The sequence below is a fragment of the Muscardinus avellanarius genome (genome assembly GCF_963383645.1).
Source record: "Muscardinus avellanarius genome assembly, chromosome: 1".
Lineage (NCBI taxonomy): Eukaryota > Metazoa > Chordata > Mammalia > Rodentia > Gliridae > Muscardinus > Muscardinus avellanarius.
In genome coordinates, this window is record NC_137786.1 from 177,254,941 (window position 1) to 177,272,003 (window position 17,063).

At 40.8% G+C, this 17,063-nt stretch overlaps 1 protein-coding gene across 3 annotated transcripts in view; it reads left to right on the top strand.

Moving 5' to 3' along the window:
* Window positions 1–17,063, top strand: part of RAB6A (RAB6A, member RAS oncogene family) — a gene marked incomplete at both ends in the record, with an annotated part of 58,343 nt that overhangs the window by 15,359 nt on the left and 25,921 nt on the right. For all 3 annotated transcript variants that reach the window (XM_080714657.1, XM_080714656.1, XM_080714658.1), the window contains one exon: window positions 11,096–11,154. In XM_080714657.1, the coding sequence (XP_080570783.1) occupies window positions 11,096–11,154 (59 nt within the window). The remainder of the gene's footprint in view (window positions 1–11,095; window positions 11,155–17,063) is intronic.

A 17,063-nucleotide genomic window follows, 5' to 3' on the forward strand; every position in this document is an offset into this window, starting at 1 on the left:
CGGAGGTAGAAGGGTTTCCAGGAACCCCAGTACCACCAAAAGAAAAAAAAAAAAAGAAATGCTGGGATTACAAGTGTACGCCACACGCCCGGCCTAGTTTTATTTTTCGAAGAATGCACAGTTGTTGAAAGGGTAGACCCTGAACCATATTAACAACCTAAAGTAATTATTGCTGTCTATTTGTTGAGTTTTCATTCGTTCATTAATTCATTCAGTGCCAGGCACTGAATCACATAACATCACATAGCTGTGAACAAGATATATGAACTTCCTAATTCTTATTACTTTTTTGTGTGTGTGTGGTACTGGGGGTGGAACCCAGAGGCTTTCTACCTCCAGGCTATACTCCCAGACCTTTTTTATATATTTTATTTGGAAACAGGGTCTCACTAAGTTGCTGAAAGCCTCACTAAGTAGCTGAGGAGGCTGGCTTCGAACCATGCGTTCCTCCTGTCTCAGCCTCCCAAGCACGGGGATTACAAGCGTGCACCACCATGCCCGGCTTCTTAATACTTATATCTGGGGGAAGTAAACTAGTAAATAAATATATAAGCAGGATTATTTGAGGTAGTATTAGGGTGTGTGTGTGTGTGTGTGTGTGTGTGTGTGTGTGTGTGTAGTATTAAATATTGATCTCAGGGACATTCTACCTCTGAGCTCCAGCCTCAGCTGGATTTTTTTTTTATTCTTTATTTAAAAACATGGTCTCGCTACTGGCCTCACAAGTTGCTGAGGCTGGCCAAGAACCTGTGATCCTTCTTTCTCAACCTCCCAAGTACTGGGATTACAAACTTGTGCCACCATTCTTGGCTAGCATTAAGTATTTTTTTGCCCTGTAAGAAAAAGTGGGTCATACTTTACTTTAAATTCCTACACTAAAATTTAACTATTTATTTTTTTTTTTGTGGCACTAGGGTTAGGACCCAGGGGCATTCTACCTCCAAGCTACACACCCTAGCTGTATTTTTTTTTTAAAACAGGATTATGCCACGTTGCTGAGTGTTTAACTACTTGCTGAAGTTGTCCTAGAACCTGCAACCCTCTTGTCTCGGCCTCCTAAGTACTGAGATTATAAGTGTGCACTACCACACCTGCCATATTAAAGTATTTGAATAAAAGTTATATTAAAAAGCCAGGCGTGGTGGCACACGCTTGTAATCCCAGCATTCACGAGCCTGAGACAGGAGAATTGCGATTCGCAGCCAGCCTCAGCTACTTAGGCCCTCTGCAACTCAGTGAGACTGCTTCAAAAAAAAGAATAAAAAATAGGCCTAGGGGTGTGATTGGAGGTAGAATGCCCCTGGGTTCCATCCCCAGTACTGAAAAAAAAGTTAGATTAATAAAGTGAACCTTTATGATTGTACTTGCTTTGAGCTTTCCATTGAACGGTTCTAACCCTAACCCCGGGGATTCTACCTCCAGATTACACCCCTAGCCCTATTTTTATTTTATTTTTATTTTTTGGTGGTACTGGAGGTGGAACCCAGAGGCTTCCCTAGCCCTATTTTTTATTCTTTAGTTTGAAGGTGTCTCACTTAGTTACAAAAGTCTTCACTAAGTAGCTGAGGCTGTCTGCCTGAACTGTGATCCTCCTGTCTTAGCCTCCCATATGCTGGGATTGCAAGCATGCACACCACCCCCATTCGACTCATATTTTTAATACTTAAAATATATTCATAAAAGTATTGACTTTGCTGTAGGAATAAAGCCTGATGCCATTTAAAATGCTTGTTTAGATACACTCTTAGACTGAATGGAATTTGAAAGATAATTTAGTTTTTCTTACCTTCAGGCACAACCATATCTAATGTCAAGTTTATAAGTTTATAATGTAACCAGGAAAGAAAAGTTCCACAAAATTACATTACATGAGAAAAAAATTAGAGGCTCCAAAGTACACAGTATGCTTGGAGCATAAATAATAGCTTAGCTGGAGCTGGTCGTGGTGGCATAAACTTGAAATTCCAGTATTTGGAGGCGAAGACCCTCCGGAGGATTGTAGTTCGCAGACAGCCTCAGTTAATTAGTGAGGCCCCTTGGATCTCAGTGAGATCCTGTTTCAAAAATAAAGAATAAAAAAAAAAAAATAGGGCTGGGGGTGTCACTCAGAGGTAGAATGCCCATGGGTTCCATCCCCAGTACCGCAAAGAAAAAAATAATAATAACTTAGCTGGGCATGTTGGTGTACCCCTTTAATCCCAGTACTTGGGAGATCACAGGTTCACTGCCAGCCCCAGTAACTTAGGCGCTCCACAATGTAATGAGATCCTGTTTCAAAGTAAAAAATAAAATAGGTCAGGGGTGGTAGCTCAGGCTTGTAATCTTAATACTTGCAAGGCTGAGACAGGAGGATCTCAGGTTTTCAGACAGTCTCAGCTACTTAGTGAGGACCTCCACAATTTAGACACTGTTTCAAAATAAAGAATAAAAAATAAGGCTGGGGATGTATCTGAAAGGTAGAATGCCCAGAGTTCAAATCCCAATCCCTCCTCCCCACCCATACATGCAGTAATAGCCTTCCATGATTGGCATATAAAAGTTTTTATTTTTGTTTTGGGTTGTACTGGGGATGGAACCCAGGGACCTTCTATCTCTGAGGTATATGCCCAGCCCTATTTAACTAACTTACTTTCTTTCTTTCTTTCTTTCTTTCTTTCTTTCTTTCTTTCTTTCTTTCTTTCTTTCTTTCTTTCTTTCTTTGTACTGGGGGTGGAACCCAGGGGCTTTCTATCTCTGGGCTACATCCCCAGCCCTATTTTATAATTTATTTGGAAACAGGATCTCACTGAGTTGCTCAGAGCCTCACTAAGTAGCAGAGGCTGGCTTCAAACCTATGCAATACTTCTGTCTGAGCCTCCCAAGAGCTGGAATTACAAGCATGCACCATCACACCCAGCTGGATTTTTATATTTATGCATCTTGTATTCAGTATTTATATTGATAAAAATTTTTGCTGGGCATGGTGGTGGCACACTCTTATAATTTCAGTACTTGGGAGGCTGAGATAGGAGGATTGCAGGTTCAAAGACAGCCTCAGCAAGTAGTGAGATTCTCATCAAACTAGGGAGACCTTTTTTCAAAATAAAAATAAAAAGCCAGAGCCAGGTGTGGTGGCACACGCATGTAATCCCAGCTGAGACCAGAGGATCACAGTTATTTTTATTTTAAAAGTACTGGGGATGGAACCCAGGGGTATTCTACCCTGAGCTACATCTCATACTTGGCCCTATTTTTTACACTTATTTTGAAACAGGATCTAAATTCTGGAGATCCTCACTAATCAGCTGAGGCTGGCAGAGAGCCTGCAATTCCTCCAGTCTCAGTCTCACAAGTACTGGGATTACAAGAGTATGCCACCACACCCAGCTTTATTTTATTATTTATTTATTTATTATTATTGTTATTTTTGCCATACTGGGGGTGGAACGCAGGGGCATTCTACCTCTAAGCCACACCCTGCCCTATTTTTTATTCTTTATTTGGAAACAGAGTCTCACTGAGTTGCAAAGGGCCTCATTTAAGTAGCTGAGGTTGTCTGCAAACCCGAATCCTCCTGTTTTAGCTTCCCAAATGCTGGGATTACAAATGTGCGCCACCACACCCGGCTTTTTATTTTATTTTTTATTTTAATTTATTAATTTATTAATTTATTTATTTATTTTTGCGGGTCTAGATATGCAACCCTAGATCCTAGGTATTTGACCTCCGAGCTACACCACCTGCCCAATATTTTATTCTTTATTTTGAAACAGGGTCTCACTGAGTTGTGGAGGGCCTAAGTAGCTGAGGCTGGCCTGTGATCTTCCTGTCTCAGCCATCCAAGTACTGGGATTACAAGTGTTTGGTACCATGCCTGGTCCCACCTCCAACCTCTAGCACACTAATATTTTTACTGTTGTTTCCTTTATCTTTTCTAGAATGTCATAGTAGTTGTAGTAGTTGGAATTGTACACTATGTAGCTTTTTAAGATTGTCTTCATTCATTTAGTAGTATGTATGTCAAGTTCCTGCTTTGTATCTTTATGTCCATTTTCCCCCTATAGTGCTGGGGATAAACCTGAGGACCCAGAGACATGCATGCTAGGCAAGCAATCTACCACTGAGCTACATCCTCAGTTCCCAATTGCAGGTTTTTGTGTAGACATATTTTTTTTTTATTCTTTCTTTTTCTTTCTTTCTTTTTATTGAAAATAAATGGTATACATTTGAACTGTACTTGGTGCCCTCTTCCCCCCACTCCAATTTTTCCATACCCACCTCCCAATAATGAGTGTCCAGGGTAACCATGCTATATTTATACTTTTACACATATTCGGATGTAGCCCCTAATTAATCAAGTTCAGCCTTCTTCTCTCCTATCCTTCTATTCAAACTTTGCTGAGATTTCCCTTCCATTATCTGGAGTCCCTCATCTATCCCCAGTGCTCCCGAGTTTGGGCATATTAGAGGAAACATGTCCCTTCTCTTTCTGTGCTTGGCTGACCTCACTTAACATAATGCTCTCTAGGACTTTCCATCTTCTTGGGAATTACATGATTTTGTTCTTTATAGCTGAATAGAATTCCGTTGTGTGTATTTCCCATACTTTCGCAATCCATTAATCTGTTGATGGGGACCTGGGTTGGTTCCATATTTTGGCTATTATGAATTGTGCTGCTATGAACATAGGAATGCATATGTTGCTGTAGTTCTCTGAATTCAACCCCTTTGGAAAAATACCCAGGAGTGGTAGAGCTGGATTATATGGTGGATCTATTCCCAGTTTTCTAAGACATCTGCACACAGATCTCCATAGTGGCTGAACTAGTTTGCACTCCCATGAACAGTGTAAGAAGAGTTCCTCTTTCCCCACATCCTCGCCAGCATTTGTATTTGATTTCTTTATGCTTGCTAATCTGACTGGGGTCAGATGAAATCTCACTGTAGTTTTGATTTGCATCTCCCTGATGGCTAATGATGTAGAACATCTTTTCATGTATCTATTGGCCATTTGTATCTCTTCTTTTGTAAAGTGTCTATTCAGTTCAGTTGCCCATTTCTTGATTGGGTTGTTTGTTTTGCTAGTGTAGAGTCAATTGCAGGTTTTTGTGTAGACATATTTTAAACTCTTTGGTTTAAATACCAAGGAGTGTAGTTACTATATCATATGTTATGAGTATATTTTATTTTGCGTGTGTGTTGAAGGGATATTGGGGTATTGAACACAAGAGCACTCTACCACTGAGCTACACCTATTTGTTGTGATACTGGAAATTTGAACCCAGGCACATTCTACCTCCAACCCTTTTTAATTTTTATTTTGAAACAGTGTCATTAAATTGCTGAGGCTGATTTGGAACCTATAATCCTCCTATCTCAGCTTCCCAAGTAATAAATAGTATTAGATGTGGGCCACCATGCCCATTTTATATATTTTGCTTTTGATGTCTCTATTTTATCATCATGGAAATTCATATTATATATACCTAATAGTGTTGCAAAGAAATATGGCATTTTATCAAAAGCAACTTTGTTACTAAGGATCGAACCCAAGGGCATTCTACCTTCAAGCTGCACTCCTGGCCTTTTTATTTTTAATTTTTATTTTTGGTGGTACTGGGGGTGGAACCCAGAGGCTTTCTACCTCAGGGCTATACTCCCAGCCCTATTTTATATTTTATTTGGAAGAAGGATTTCACTAAGTTGCTGAGAGCTTCACTAAGTAGCTGAGGCTGGCTTCGAACCTGTGTGATCCTCCTGTCTCAGTCTCCCAAGCACGGGGATTACAAGCGTGTGCCACCATGCCCGGCTTTTATTTTTTATTTTGAAACAGGGTCTTGAAAAGTTGCTGAAGCTGGGCATGGTGGCACACACTTCTAATTCCAGCATTTGGGAGGCTGAGACTGGAGGATCGCGGTTCGCGAACAGCCTCAGCTACTTAGAGAGGTCCTCTGCAACTCATTGAGACCCGGTTTCAAAATAAAGAATAAAAAATAGGGCAGGGAGTGTAGCTCAGTGGTCAAATGGCCCTTGGGTTCCATCCCCAGACCCGCAAAAAAAAAAAGAAAAGTTGCTGAGCCTGATCTCAAACTTGTGATCCTCTTGTCGCAGTTTCCCAGATATTTAGACTACAGACATGTGCCACCACACCAGCTAAAAGCAATATTTATTTATTTATTTATTTATTTATTTATTTATTTATTTTTGTAGGTCTGGGGATGGAACCCAGAGGCATTTGACCTCCAAGCTACACCTCCTGCCCTAGTTTTTATTTTCTATTTTGAAACAGGGTATCACTAAGTTGCAGAGGGCCTCACTAAGTAGCTGAGGCTGTCCACTACTGGTGATCCTCCAGTCTCAGCCTCCCAAATGGAAATACAAGCGTGCGCCACCACACCAGCTTAAAAGAATTTTTTTTTGTTTTTGTCTGTCGGTACTGGAGTTCCTGGAAGCCTTTCTACTTCCAGGCTACACTCCCAGACCTATTTTATATTTTTATTTGGAAACAGGGTCTCTTAAGCCAGCAAGGCTGGCTTCGAACCTGTGTGATCCTCCTGTCTCCGCCTCCCAAGCGCGGAGATTACAAGCATGAGCCCCCATGCCCGGCTTAAAAGCAATTTTTGAGTCATAGGTGTGAAGTTATTTATTTTAGTTAGTATTATGCAAAACCAACCTCATAGCCAGGTGTGCACTCTTGTAATCCCAGTACTTGAGAGGCTGAGACAAGGAGGATCACAGGTTCACTGTCAGCCTCAGTTACTTATAGAGGCCCTCCACAACTAAGTGAGATCCTGTTTCAAAATAAAGAATAAAGTATTGGGCTGGGGAGTGTAGCTCAGAGGTAGAATATCGCGTTAATCCCGAGTACCACAAAAATAAAATACTGGCTGGAGTATAACTTGAAGGTAGATAGAGTGCCTCTTGTTTCAATCCCCAGTACAAAAAACAAAAAGGTAATTGGAGCTGCTGGGCGTGGTGGTGCACACTTGTAATCTCTTCATTTGGGAGCCTGAGACTGGAGGATTGCAGTTTGCAGACAGCCTCAGCTACTTAGGCCCTTTGAAACTCACTGAGACCTTGTTTCAAATTAAAGAATAAGAAATAGGGCTGGGGGTGTAGCTCAGAGGTAAAATGTCCCTGGGTTCCATCCCAGTACGGGGCAGGGGTAGTTATAATGGGGTGTAGTGACACATTCCTGGAATCTCAGTACTTGGGAAGCTGAGATAGAAGGATCACAGGTTTGAGGCCAGCCCCAGCAATTTGGTGAGACCGTTTCAAAATAAAAAAAAGTACTGGAGTATAGCTCAGAGATAAAATGCCCTGTAGTCAACCTCTAGTACTAAGAAAGAATTTTTTTTTTTTTTTAATAAAATAGTGCTGGGTGTATAGCTCTGAGATAGAATGCTCCCTGGGAGCTAGGCATGTTGACACAAGCTTGTAATTCCAGTACTTTTGGGAGGCTGAGACAGGAGGATCACAGGTTCATAGCCAGCCTCAGCTACTTAGTAAGGCCTTCTGCAACTTAGACCCTGTTTCAAAATAAAGAATAAAAAAATAGGGCTGGGGATGTAGCTTGGAGGTAGAATACCCCTGGGTTCTGTTCCCAGTGCAAATAAGTAAGGTGTATGTATGCATGCATGGAAATGTGTGTATATGTAATTGTTTAAGTATTTTTTTACTGTATAACTTTTGGAGAAACAATAGTTTCGATTTTTAGAAAAAAGATGATGTTTTTAAACTTCTTTGTTATTGACTGGGTTGGTTACATTGAAGTAGCTTAGCTTGGTTTAATTGATTTTCTGTTTTGCTGTGGAATTGCATCACCTAGGTGAGACATCCTTCCATCTAATAGTCATAAAATAGGATTGGTTTCTAGCTGAGCTTTTCTGCTGTGATCCTTGAGTACTTTTCTCAGCTGTCTTTGTTGTTATGATGTAATAGTGAGTGTAAATAGCATATAATTTGAGCTACACTCCAATGCTATTTTTTATTCCTTATTTGGAAATAGGGTCTCACTGAGTTGCAAAGGTCCTCACTAAGTAGCTGAGGTTGTTTGGGAACTGTGATCCTCTTGTTTCAGCCTCCCAAATGCTGGGATTACAAGCATGCACCACCAGGCTTGGCTCACATCTTTTTTTAGGGGTTTCTATGAGAAAAAGGTAGGAATTGTAAGTATTTAATTGGTCTGATTCAGTGCTGTGTGGCCAGTGTAACTGACCAAGAATTACGATGCAGGTCATAATTTATGAAATATATGGGCTGTAAAATAATTGAGGCTTTTCCTTTTATGCAAACACCAGTCTTACACCTAGGTATTCTTTTAACATGCCCCTGTAATTTTTTTTTGCTATTAAGAGGGGTTTAAAAGAGCTGGCCAAGCCGGGCGTGGTGGCACACGCTTGTAATCTCCGCGCTTGGGAGGCTGAGACAGGAGGATCGCACAGGTTCGAAGCCAGCCTCAGCTACTTAGTGAGACTCTCAGCAGCTTAGTGAGACCCTGTTTCCAAATAAAAAATATATATTAAAAAAAAAGGTCTGGGAGCATAGCCCAGAGGTAGAAAGCCTCTGGGTTCTACCCCCAGTACCACCAAAAAAAGAGCTGGCCATGTTGGTATCCCCAGTACCTCAAAAAAAAAAAAAAAGGCAGAGTGTTTAAAAAATAGTGGTAAAAACTGGGCATGGTGGAACATAGCTGTAATTTCAGCCACTGGGGAGGCTGAGGCAGGAAAATTTTAAGTTCAAGGCTGGGACACTTAGCAAGAGACTGTCTCAAATACAGTAAACGAACATGAACTGTAGGTCAGTGGTGGAGTGCTTGCATAAGTATAGGGCCCTGGATTTGATCTCTGACACTACAAAAAGGATGGATATATATATATTTAGCATGTGTGGGTGTGGGTGTTAGTTACTAGGGATTGAACCCAGGGTTAGTATCAGCTATTGAACCCAGGGATTTGTTTAGCCTGCCTCAGTGTTGCCCAGACTGGCCTCAGACTTTTGATACTCATGTTTTAGCATCCAGAGTAGGCAGAATTATATAGATGAATACCACCACACCTGGCTCTGATAAACCTGGGTTCATTTGAACCCAGAAGCTCTTATTACTAAGCTACATCCCTAGCCCTAGTATTTTATTTTGTGATAGGCTCTTGCTAAATTCCAAATATTGGCCTTTGAAATTTCTACCACACTAATTCTGGAAGTTTGGGAGTAAAATGCCATAATTTCATGATTTTTATTTTTATTTATTTTGTGGTACTGGGGATGGAACCCAGGGGCATGCTACCTCTTAAGCTATACCCCCAGCCCTATTTTTTATTCTTTATTTTGAAACAGGGTTTCACTGAGTTGCAAAGGGCCTCACTAAGCAGCTCAAGCTGTCTTCGAACTGTGATCCTCCTGTCTCAGCCTCCCAAATGCTGGGATTACAAGTGTGCACCACCACGCCCGGCTCCATAATTTCATTTTGAGAAAATTGTTTACCTACAAAGTTTTTTAAAAAATCTTTATTTTTGCTGGGCATGGTGGTTCACTTTTGTAATCCTAGTACTTGGGAGGCTAAGGCAGGAGGATTACAGGTTTGTGGCCAGCTTTAGCTAGTTGGTGAAGCTCTCAGCAACATAGTGAAACCCTGTTTCCAAGTAAAAAATAAAGTAAGGCTGGAAGCGTAGCTCGGAGGTAGAATGCCCCTGAGTTCAATCCACAGTACCACAAAACAAACAAAAAGTCTTTATTTTTTTATTTTTTGGTGGTACTGGGTTTCCTTGAAGCCCTTCAACCTCTGGACTACACTCCCAGACCTATTTTATATTTTTATTTGGAAACAGGGTCTCCTAAGCCAGCGTGCACGGCTGGTTTTGAACCAGTGTGATTCTCCTGTCTCTGCCTCCCAAGTGCGGGGATTACAAGCATGCGCCACCACGCCCGGCTTTATTTTTTTAATAATACTCTTGAAGTGCTAATGTAGAAGAAGAGTCTGTTCTCCTTTTTGGAAAATCCTTTTCCTTTTGGAACAGTATGAGGTAGAGGAAATTATTTTGGTCTCAGAGGGATAGAAATGTTTATTCAACTGCCTAGAGAATTTTGTCTATTTTTGGACTCTGTTCCATTGATCTGTTTTTCTGTCATTAAGCTAATACTACACTGTTTAGATTCCTATACTTTTGTGGTCAGTTTTGAGGTTGTATGCTATAGGTTCATAAGATTTCTTCATTGTTGTCAAGAATGTTAACTAAGCCTGTTGAGGGGGGTATACATCTGTAATACCAGTACTTGGAAGGCTGAGGCAGGAAGATACAGAATCAAGACCAGCCTTGGCAATTTATTTATTTATCTATTTATTTATTTTTGTGGTGCAGGGGGTGGAACTCAGGGCCTTTTCTGTCTCTGGGCTATACTCCCAGACTATTTTATACTTTATTTGGAAACAGGGTCTCACTAAGTTGCTGAGAGCCTCACTAAGTAGCTGAGGCTGGCTTCGAACCCGTGCGATCCTCCTGTCTCAGCCTCCTAAGCAGGGTATTACAAGCGTGTGCCACCACACCCGGCTCAGTCCCTGTTTTAAAAATCTTGCTAGCTGGCGTGGTGGCTCACGCTTTTATTTATTATTTATTTATTTATTTATTTATTTATTTATTTTTGCGGGTCTGGGGATGGAACCCAGGGGCATTTGACCTCCGAGTTACACCCCCTGCCCTATTTTTTATTCTTTATTTTGAAACCGGGTCTCACTGAGTTGCGGAGGGCCTCACTAAGTAGCTGAGGCTGTCCCCGAACCGTGATCCTCTGGTCTCAGCCTCCCAGACTTATTTTTTATATTTTATTTGGATACAGAGTCTCTTAAGCCAGCAAGGCTGGCTTCAAACCTGCGGGATCCTCCTGTCTTTGCCGCCCAAGCACAGGGATTACAAGCTTCTACCACCACGCCTGGCCTAGATTGTTGCCTATTAATAGAGAAAGTCCTACTGACAAACTTGGGGCTAGATGTTTTTTAGTTATGGTTAGTAGAACCATTGCCGATATTTGCCATTGGATTTAATTGTAGTCCTTTGTAGAATTGTCTGAGAACCCAGTAAAATGTGTTTAATGAGCACATCTGCTTTTCTTTTTATTTCAGTTGGAAAGACGTCCTTGATCACCAGATTCATGTATGACAGTTTTGACAACACTTATCAGGTATTTTGTTTTTGCCAATTTATCAGTTGTCTTATTTTGTATTACAAGTATTATACAAGGTATTTTTTAAAAGGAAGATTGAGGAAGAAAACAGCTCAAATAATGCTCTGGCAATGTATAAAGATATTAATATGGCTTCCCTAGCATGTGTAGGGAGGCAGGAGGGGGCAGCTGGATGAGATACAGAGGAAAGTATACCAAGAGTTGTGAGCAGGAATGTTTGTATCACATTAAACTATGAGATATAATTGCAGTGCACTAATAAATGTGTTTTAAAAATGCATTTATTTACATGCAATCATGAATATAAAAGCACTTCCTGTAATCTGTAAAATGATATATAAATGCAAAGTATAAATGATTTTGCTTGCCGGCATGGTGGCGCATGCTTGTAATCCCCGCGCTTGGGAGGCAGAGACAGGAGGATCACGCAGGTTCAGAGCCAGTATCTTAAGAGACCCTGTTTCCAAATAAAAAGTATAAAATAGGTCTGGGAATGTAGCCCGGAGGTAGAAGGCCTTCCAGAAAACCACAAAAAAAAAAAAAAGATTTCGTTCATAGTTCTCAACTTTATCAAATTGTCTCTTTCAAAGTCTATTTCGGGCTGGGCGTGGTGATGCATGCTTGTAATCCCCACGCTTGGGTGAGAGAGACAGGAGGGTTGCGCAGGTTCAAAGCCAGCCTCGCTGGCTTAAGAGACCCTGTTTCCAAATTAAAAAAAAAAAAATATATATATATATATATATATATATATATAATAAGTCTGGGAGTGTAGCCCGGAGGTTTCATCCTCAATACCACCAAAAAAAAAAAAAAAAAGTCTATTTAGGGAGGGAATTAGAATTCATAGTGGATATTCTCTTCTAGAGAATTCATTCATGTCTAAGATTCTTAACATTTTGATCTACACTTGAAATTAAGAATAAATGAAGCCAGGCACGGTGATCCACACCTGTAATCCTAGTACTTGGGAGCTAGACAGGAGGATTGCAGGTTTGAAGGCAGCCTCAGCAGTTTCGGCTCTCAGCATTTAGTGAGACCCTGTTTACAAATACAAAATAAAGTAGGACTGGGGGTGTAATTTGGAGGCAGAATTCCCCTGGGTTTCATCCCCGGTACCACAGAAAAATAAAAAAATTAAGGCCAGGCATGGTGGCACATGCTTGTAATCCCAGCATTCGGGAGGCAGAGATTGGAGGATCACACACAGTTCGCTGGCAGCCTCAGCTACTTAGTGAGGCCCTCTGCAATTTAGTGAGATCCTGTTTTAAAATAAAGAATAAAAAATAGGGCAGGCAGTGTAGTTCAGAGGTAGAATGTTCTCCTGTGTTCCATCCCCAGACCCGCAAAAAAAAAAAAAGGGGGCTTGGTGTATAACTCAGTAACTTTTTTTTTTGTTGGTGGTATTGGGGTTCCTGGAAGTCCTTCTACTTCCGGGCTACACTCCCAGACCTATTTTATATTTTTATTTGGAAACAGGGTCTCCTAAGCCAGCGCACGCGGCTGGCTTAGAACCTGCGTGATCCTCCTGTCTCTGCCTCCCAAGCGCGGGGATTACAAGCGTGCGCCACCACGCCCGGCTTCAGTAACATTTTTTTAAAGGCATCCTAATCTGTCCTGTTTGAGTGATTTTCTTTTCTTTACTTTTTTTTTTTTTTTTTTTTTTTTTTTTTTTTTTTTTGGTTTTGGCGGTACTGGGGATATAACCTAGGGGCATTCCACCCCCAGTCCTGTTTTCTTTCTTTCTTTCTTTCTTTCTTTCTTTCTTTCTTTCTTTCTTTCTTTCTTTCTTTCTTTCTTTCTTTCTGCAATACTGGGTGGGAACCCAGGGTCATTCTACCTCTGAGCTGAGCTGTACCCTCCTATTTTTTATTCTTTATTTTGAAATAGGGTCTCACCAAGTTGCAAAGGGCCTCACTAAGTAGCTGAGGCTGGCTGAGAACTGCAATCCTCCTGTCTCAGTGAGTTGCAAACGGCCTCACTAAAGTAGCTGAGGGTGGCTGAGAACAGCAATCCTCCTGTCGTAGCCTCCCAAATGCTGGCATTACAAATGTTCACCACCACACCCAGCTGATTTTTCTTCCTTTTTTTTTTTCTTTTCCTTTCTTTCTTTCTTTCTTTCTTTCTTTCTTTCTTTCTTTTTTTTTTTTTTTAATGTGGTGCTGGCAATTGAACCCAGGGGCATTCTACCTCTGAGCTACACTCTCAGCCCAATTTTTATTCTTTATTTTTGATACAGGGTCTCATTAAATAGCTGAGGCTGGCCATGAACCTGTATTGTCTCATCTCCCAGGTACTGGGATTACAAGGGTGCTCCACCATGCCTGGCTTTAGAAATGTGATTTTATTTTGGCCTTAATAATACATCTAATGCTAATCTGAGTAAAAGAAAGATTAATTTCTATGAAGTTATTAACTATCACTTATTAACTACCATTGTCTCAAAAACATTTTTTGGCAGTGCTAGGAATTGAACTCAGGGTTTTTACCTTTGAACTACACACACACACACACACACACACACACACCCTACAAGATCTTATTAAGTTATTGAGGACCTCAATAAATTGCTTGGATTGACTTTGAACCTGTGATTACAAGCATGTGCCACCATGTGTGGCTCAGAGTCTCATTGAGTTGAACCATGATTCTCTTGTCTCAGCCTCTCAAATGATGGGATTATGAGTGTGTACCACCACACCCAGCTATGGATTGACTTTTTTGTGTGTGTGTGGTACTGGGGGGTAGAACCCAGAGGCTTTTCTACCTCCGGGCTATATTTATGGAAATAGGGTCTCACTTAGTTGCTAAGAGCCTCACTAAGTAGCTGAGGCTGGCTTTGAACCTGTGCAATCCTCCTATCTCAGCCTCCCAAGCACAGGGATTACAAGCATGCACCACCACACCCGGCTTGGATTGACTTTTGATAGAAGACCGTTACTACAGCAGAATGAGAGGAGTAGCATAAATACAGTTGCATGTACACAGCATAATGGTATTCATGTTTGATAACTTCCATTTCTCTAAGAAGTATGATACTCAAAGTAAGGGTCAAGGAAGAATGGTAGTAGTGGTAAACATCAGGTTTGAGGAATACAGAATAAATATGAAATAGTTGCTATATGGTAAAACTTAAAACATAGTTGAGACTAGTAACACTAATATAATCAAGAAGAGAAGAGCCGGGCATGGTGGCACACACCAGTAATCCCAGTACTTGGGATGCTGAAACAGGAAGATCACAGGTTTGAATCTAGCCTCAGTAACTTAAGAGAGGCTCTCAACAACTTACCGAGACCTTCTTTCCAAATAAAATATAAAATCAGTCTGAGGCATAGCTCAGAGGTAGAATGCTCCAGATTAAGCCCCTAACACACACACACCTGGATTCAACCATAATGTAGATTTTACCAGGCAGATGTAATTGAACCAAAAAAATTCTAGAAAGTTAAGGATATTTCCCATGAAATCTCAGGTAGAAAATGAGAAAAGACAGACAGAACTTGATATTTACAAGTAAAATGGAGAAATTAATGAATTTGAAGTTTTGATGTGCAGTGCTAGAGGTGAAACCATTATAGTTAAAAAAAGCCAGAATAAAAATATTTAGAAGGGTAGACTATTATTGTCTAAGAAGGGAATATATGAGCCAATAATTTTTAGAGAGCTGGGCCTGGTGGTACACGCTTGTAATCCCAGCATTTGGGAGGTTTGAGACAGGAGGATTGTTGTTCGCGGACAGCCTCAGCTACTCTGACTCAGTGAGATCCAGTTTCAAAATAAAGAATGAAAAATAGGGTTGGGGGTGTAGCCTGGAGGTAGAATGCCCCTAGGGTTCCATCCCCAATACTGCACAAAAGAAAAACATTTTTAGAGGACGTTTTGATCATTGAAATGCAGGTACAGAAGATAAGTGGATCCTCTATGTGAACACTGTAGTTGCCTAAAGTGATGATTATAAGAAAAATACCATGAAACAAGTACTAAAACCTTTATTTTTATTTATTTATTATTTTTTTCAGTACTGGAGATTGAACCCAGGGGCATTCTACCTCTGGGTTACACTGCCAGTCCAATTTGTTATTCTTTATTTTGAAACAGGATCTAAGTTGCAAAGGGCCTCACTAAGTAGCTGAGGCTGGCCTCGAACCTGCGATTCTCCTGTCTTAGCTTCCCAAATACTGGGATTACAAGTGCATGTCATCATGCCTGGCTTTACTAAAATCTTTAAAGAAATATATCAACAGTGTTTTTTAAAATGGTAAATGACAATAATCACAAAAGAATAAAACTTTTTTTTTTTCTAAAATGGAGAGTATCACAGTTCTTTTTTCTTTTTCTTTACAGTGGCTGGGATAGAACTCAGGGCCTTGTAAAGGAAGGCATTTTAAAACTGGAGCTATAACCCCATTCACACAGTTCTCACTTTATAGATGTGAAAATAAAACCTCTAAAAAATAACTGCTCAAAAATCACCCAAGTTTTGTAAATGGTAGAACTAATGTGTAAATAAAGAGCCAGGCACACACCTAGTAATCCTAATACTTTTTTTTTTCTTAGAGGCTAAGACAGGAGGATTGCAAGATGGATGTCAGCACTGAGTAATTCAGCAAAACTCTGTTTCACAATAAAAAATAAGAGCCTGGCATGGTGGCACATGCTTGTAATCCCAGTACTTGGGAGGCTGAGACAGAAGCATTTCAGGTTCTCAGCCAGTGTTAGCTACTTAGTGAGACCTTCTTTCTAAGTAAGAAATAAAATTGGACTGTAGGCATAGCTTAGAGGTAGAATGCTGCTAGGTTTAATCCTTGTGCCATGCACACACGTGTGCGCACACAGACACACACACACACATGCTACATTGCTGCAACCTGTGGTCCTCCTGTCTCAGCCTTCCAAGTACTGGAATTATAGGCATATACCAACACTCAATTGTTCTTTTTTTTTTTTTTTTTTCTTTCTGGCAAAGCAGTAGCCAAGCAACAGAGTCTTGAGTTTTTTGAGACCACAGAAGAAACTGATTATCATTGTATGATACAGAAGAAAATTTGTTTTTCCTTGCCAGGGTGTGGTGTGTGTGTGTGTGTGTGTGTGTGTGTGTGTGTGAGAGAGAGAGAGAGAGAGACAGACAGACAGACAGACAGACAGACAGACAGACAGACAGACAAGGGATTGAACCCAGGAGTATTCTACCTCTCAGCGGTGTCCCCAGCCCTTTTTTATTTTATTATTTGGAAATAGCAGCTCACTAAATTACAGAAGACCACACTAAGTGTTAAGGCTGGGGGGTGAACCTGTGATCCTCCTGTCAGCCTTCCAAGTACTAGGATTACAAGCATGCGCCACCATGCCTAGCTCGTAGGATTTTTTTTTTTTTTTTTTTTTTTTTTTTTTTTTGTGGCACTGGGGTTCCTGGAAGCCCTTCTACCACCGGGCTACACTCCCAGACCTATTTTATATTTTTATTTGAAAACAGGGTCTCCTAAGCCAGCGCACGCGTCTGGCTTAGAACCTGCGTGATCCTCCTGTCTCTGCCTCCCAAGCGCAGGGATTACATGCGTACGCCACCACACCCGGCTAGGATTTTTTTTTTTTTAATGTTGGAAAAATCATATGCCTTTTGGAAAATCATGATATTTTTGGGTCGCTGAATTTTTTTTTTTTTTTTTTAGTGGTACTGGAGATGGAACCCAGGTGCATTTTACCTCCAAGCTACACCCCCAGCCCTATTTTTTTATTCTTTATTTTGAGTCTCACTGAGTTTCAAAGAGCCTCACCAAGTAGTAGCTGAGGGCTGTCCACAACATCTGTCCTTCTGTCTCAGCCTCCCAAATGCTGGGATTACAAGCGTGTGCCACCATGCCTGGCTTGGATCTCTGGATATCTTAGCATCAGAACAATTGACAAAC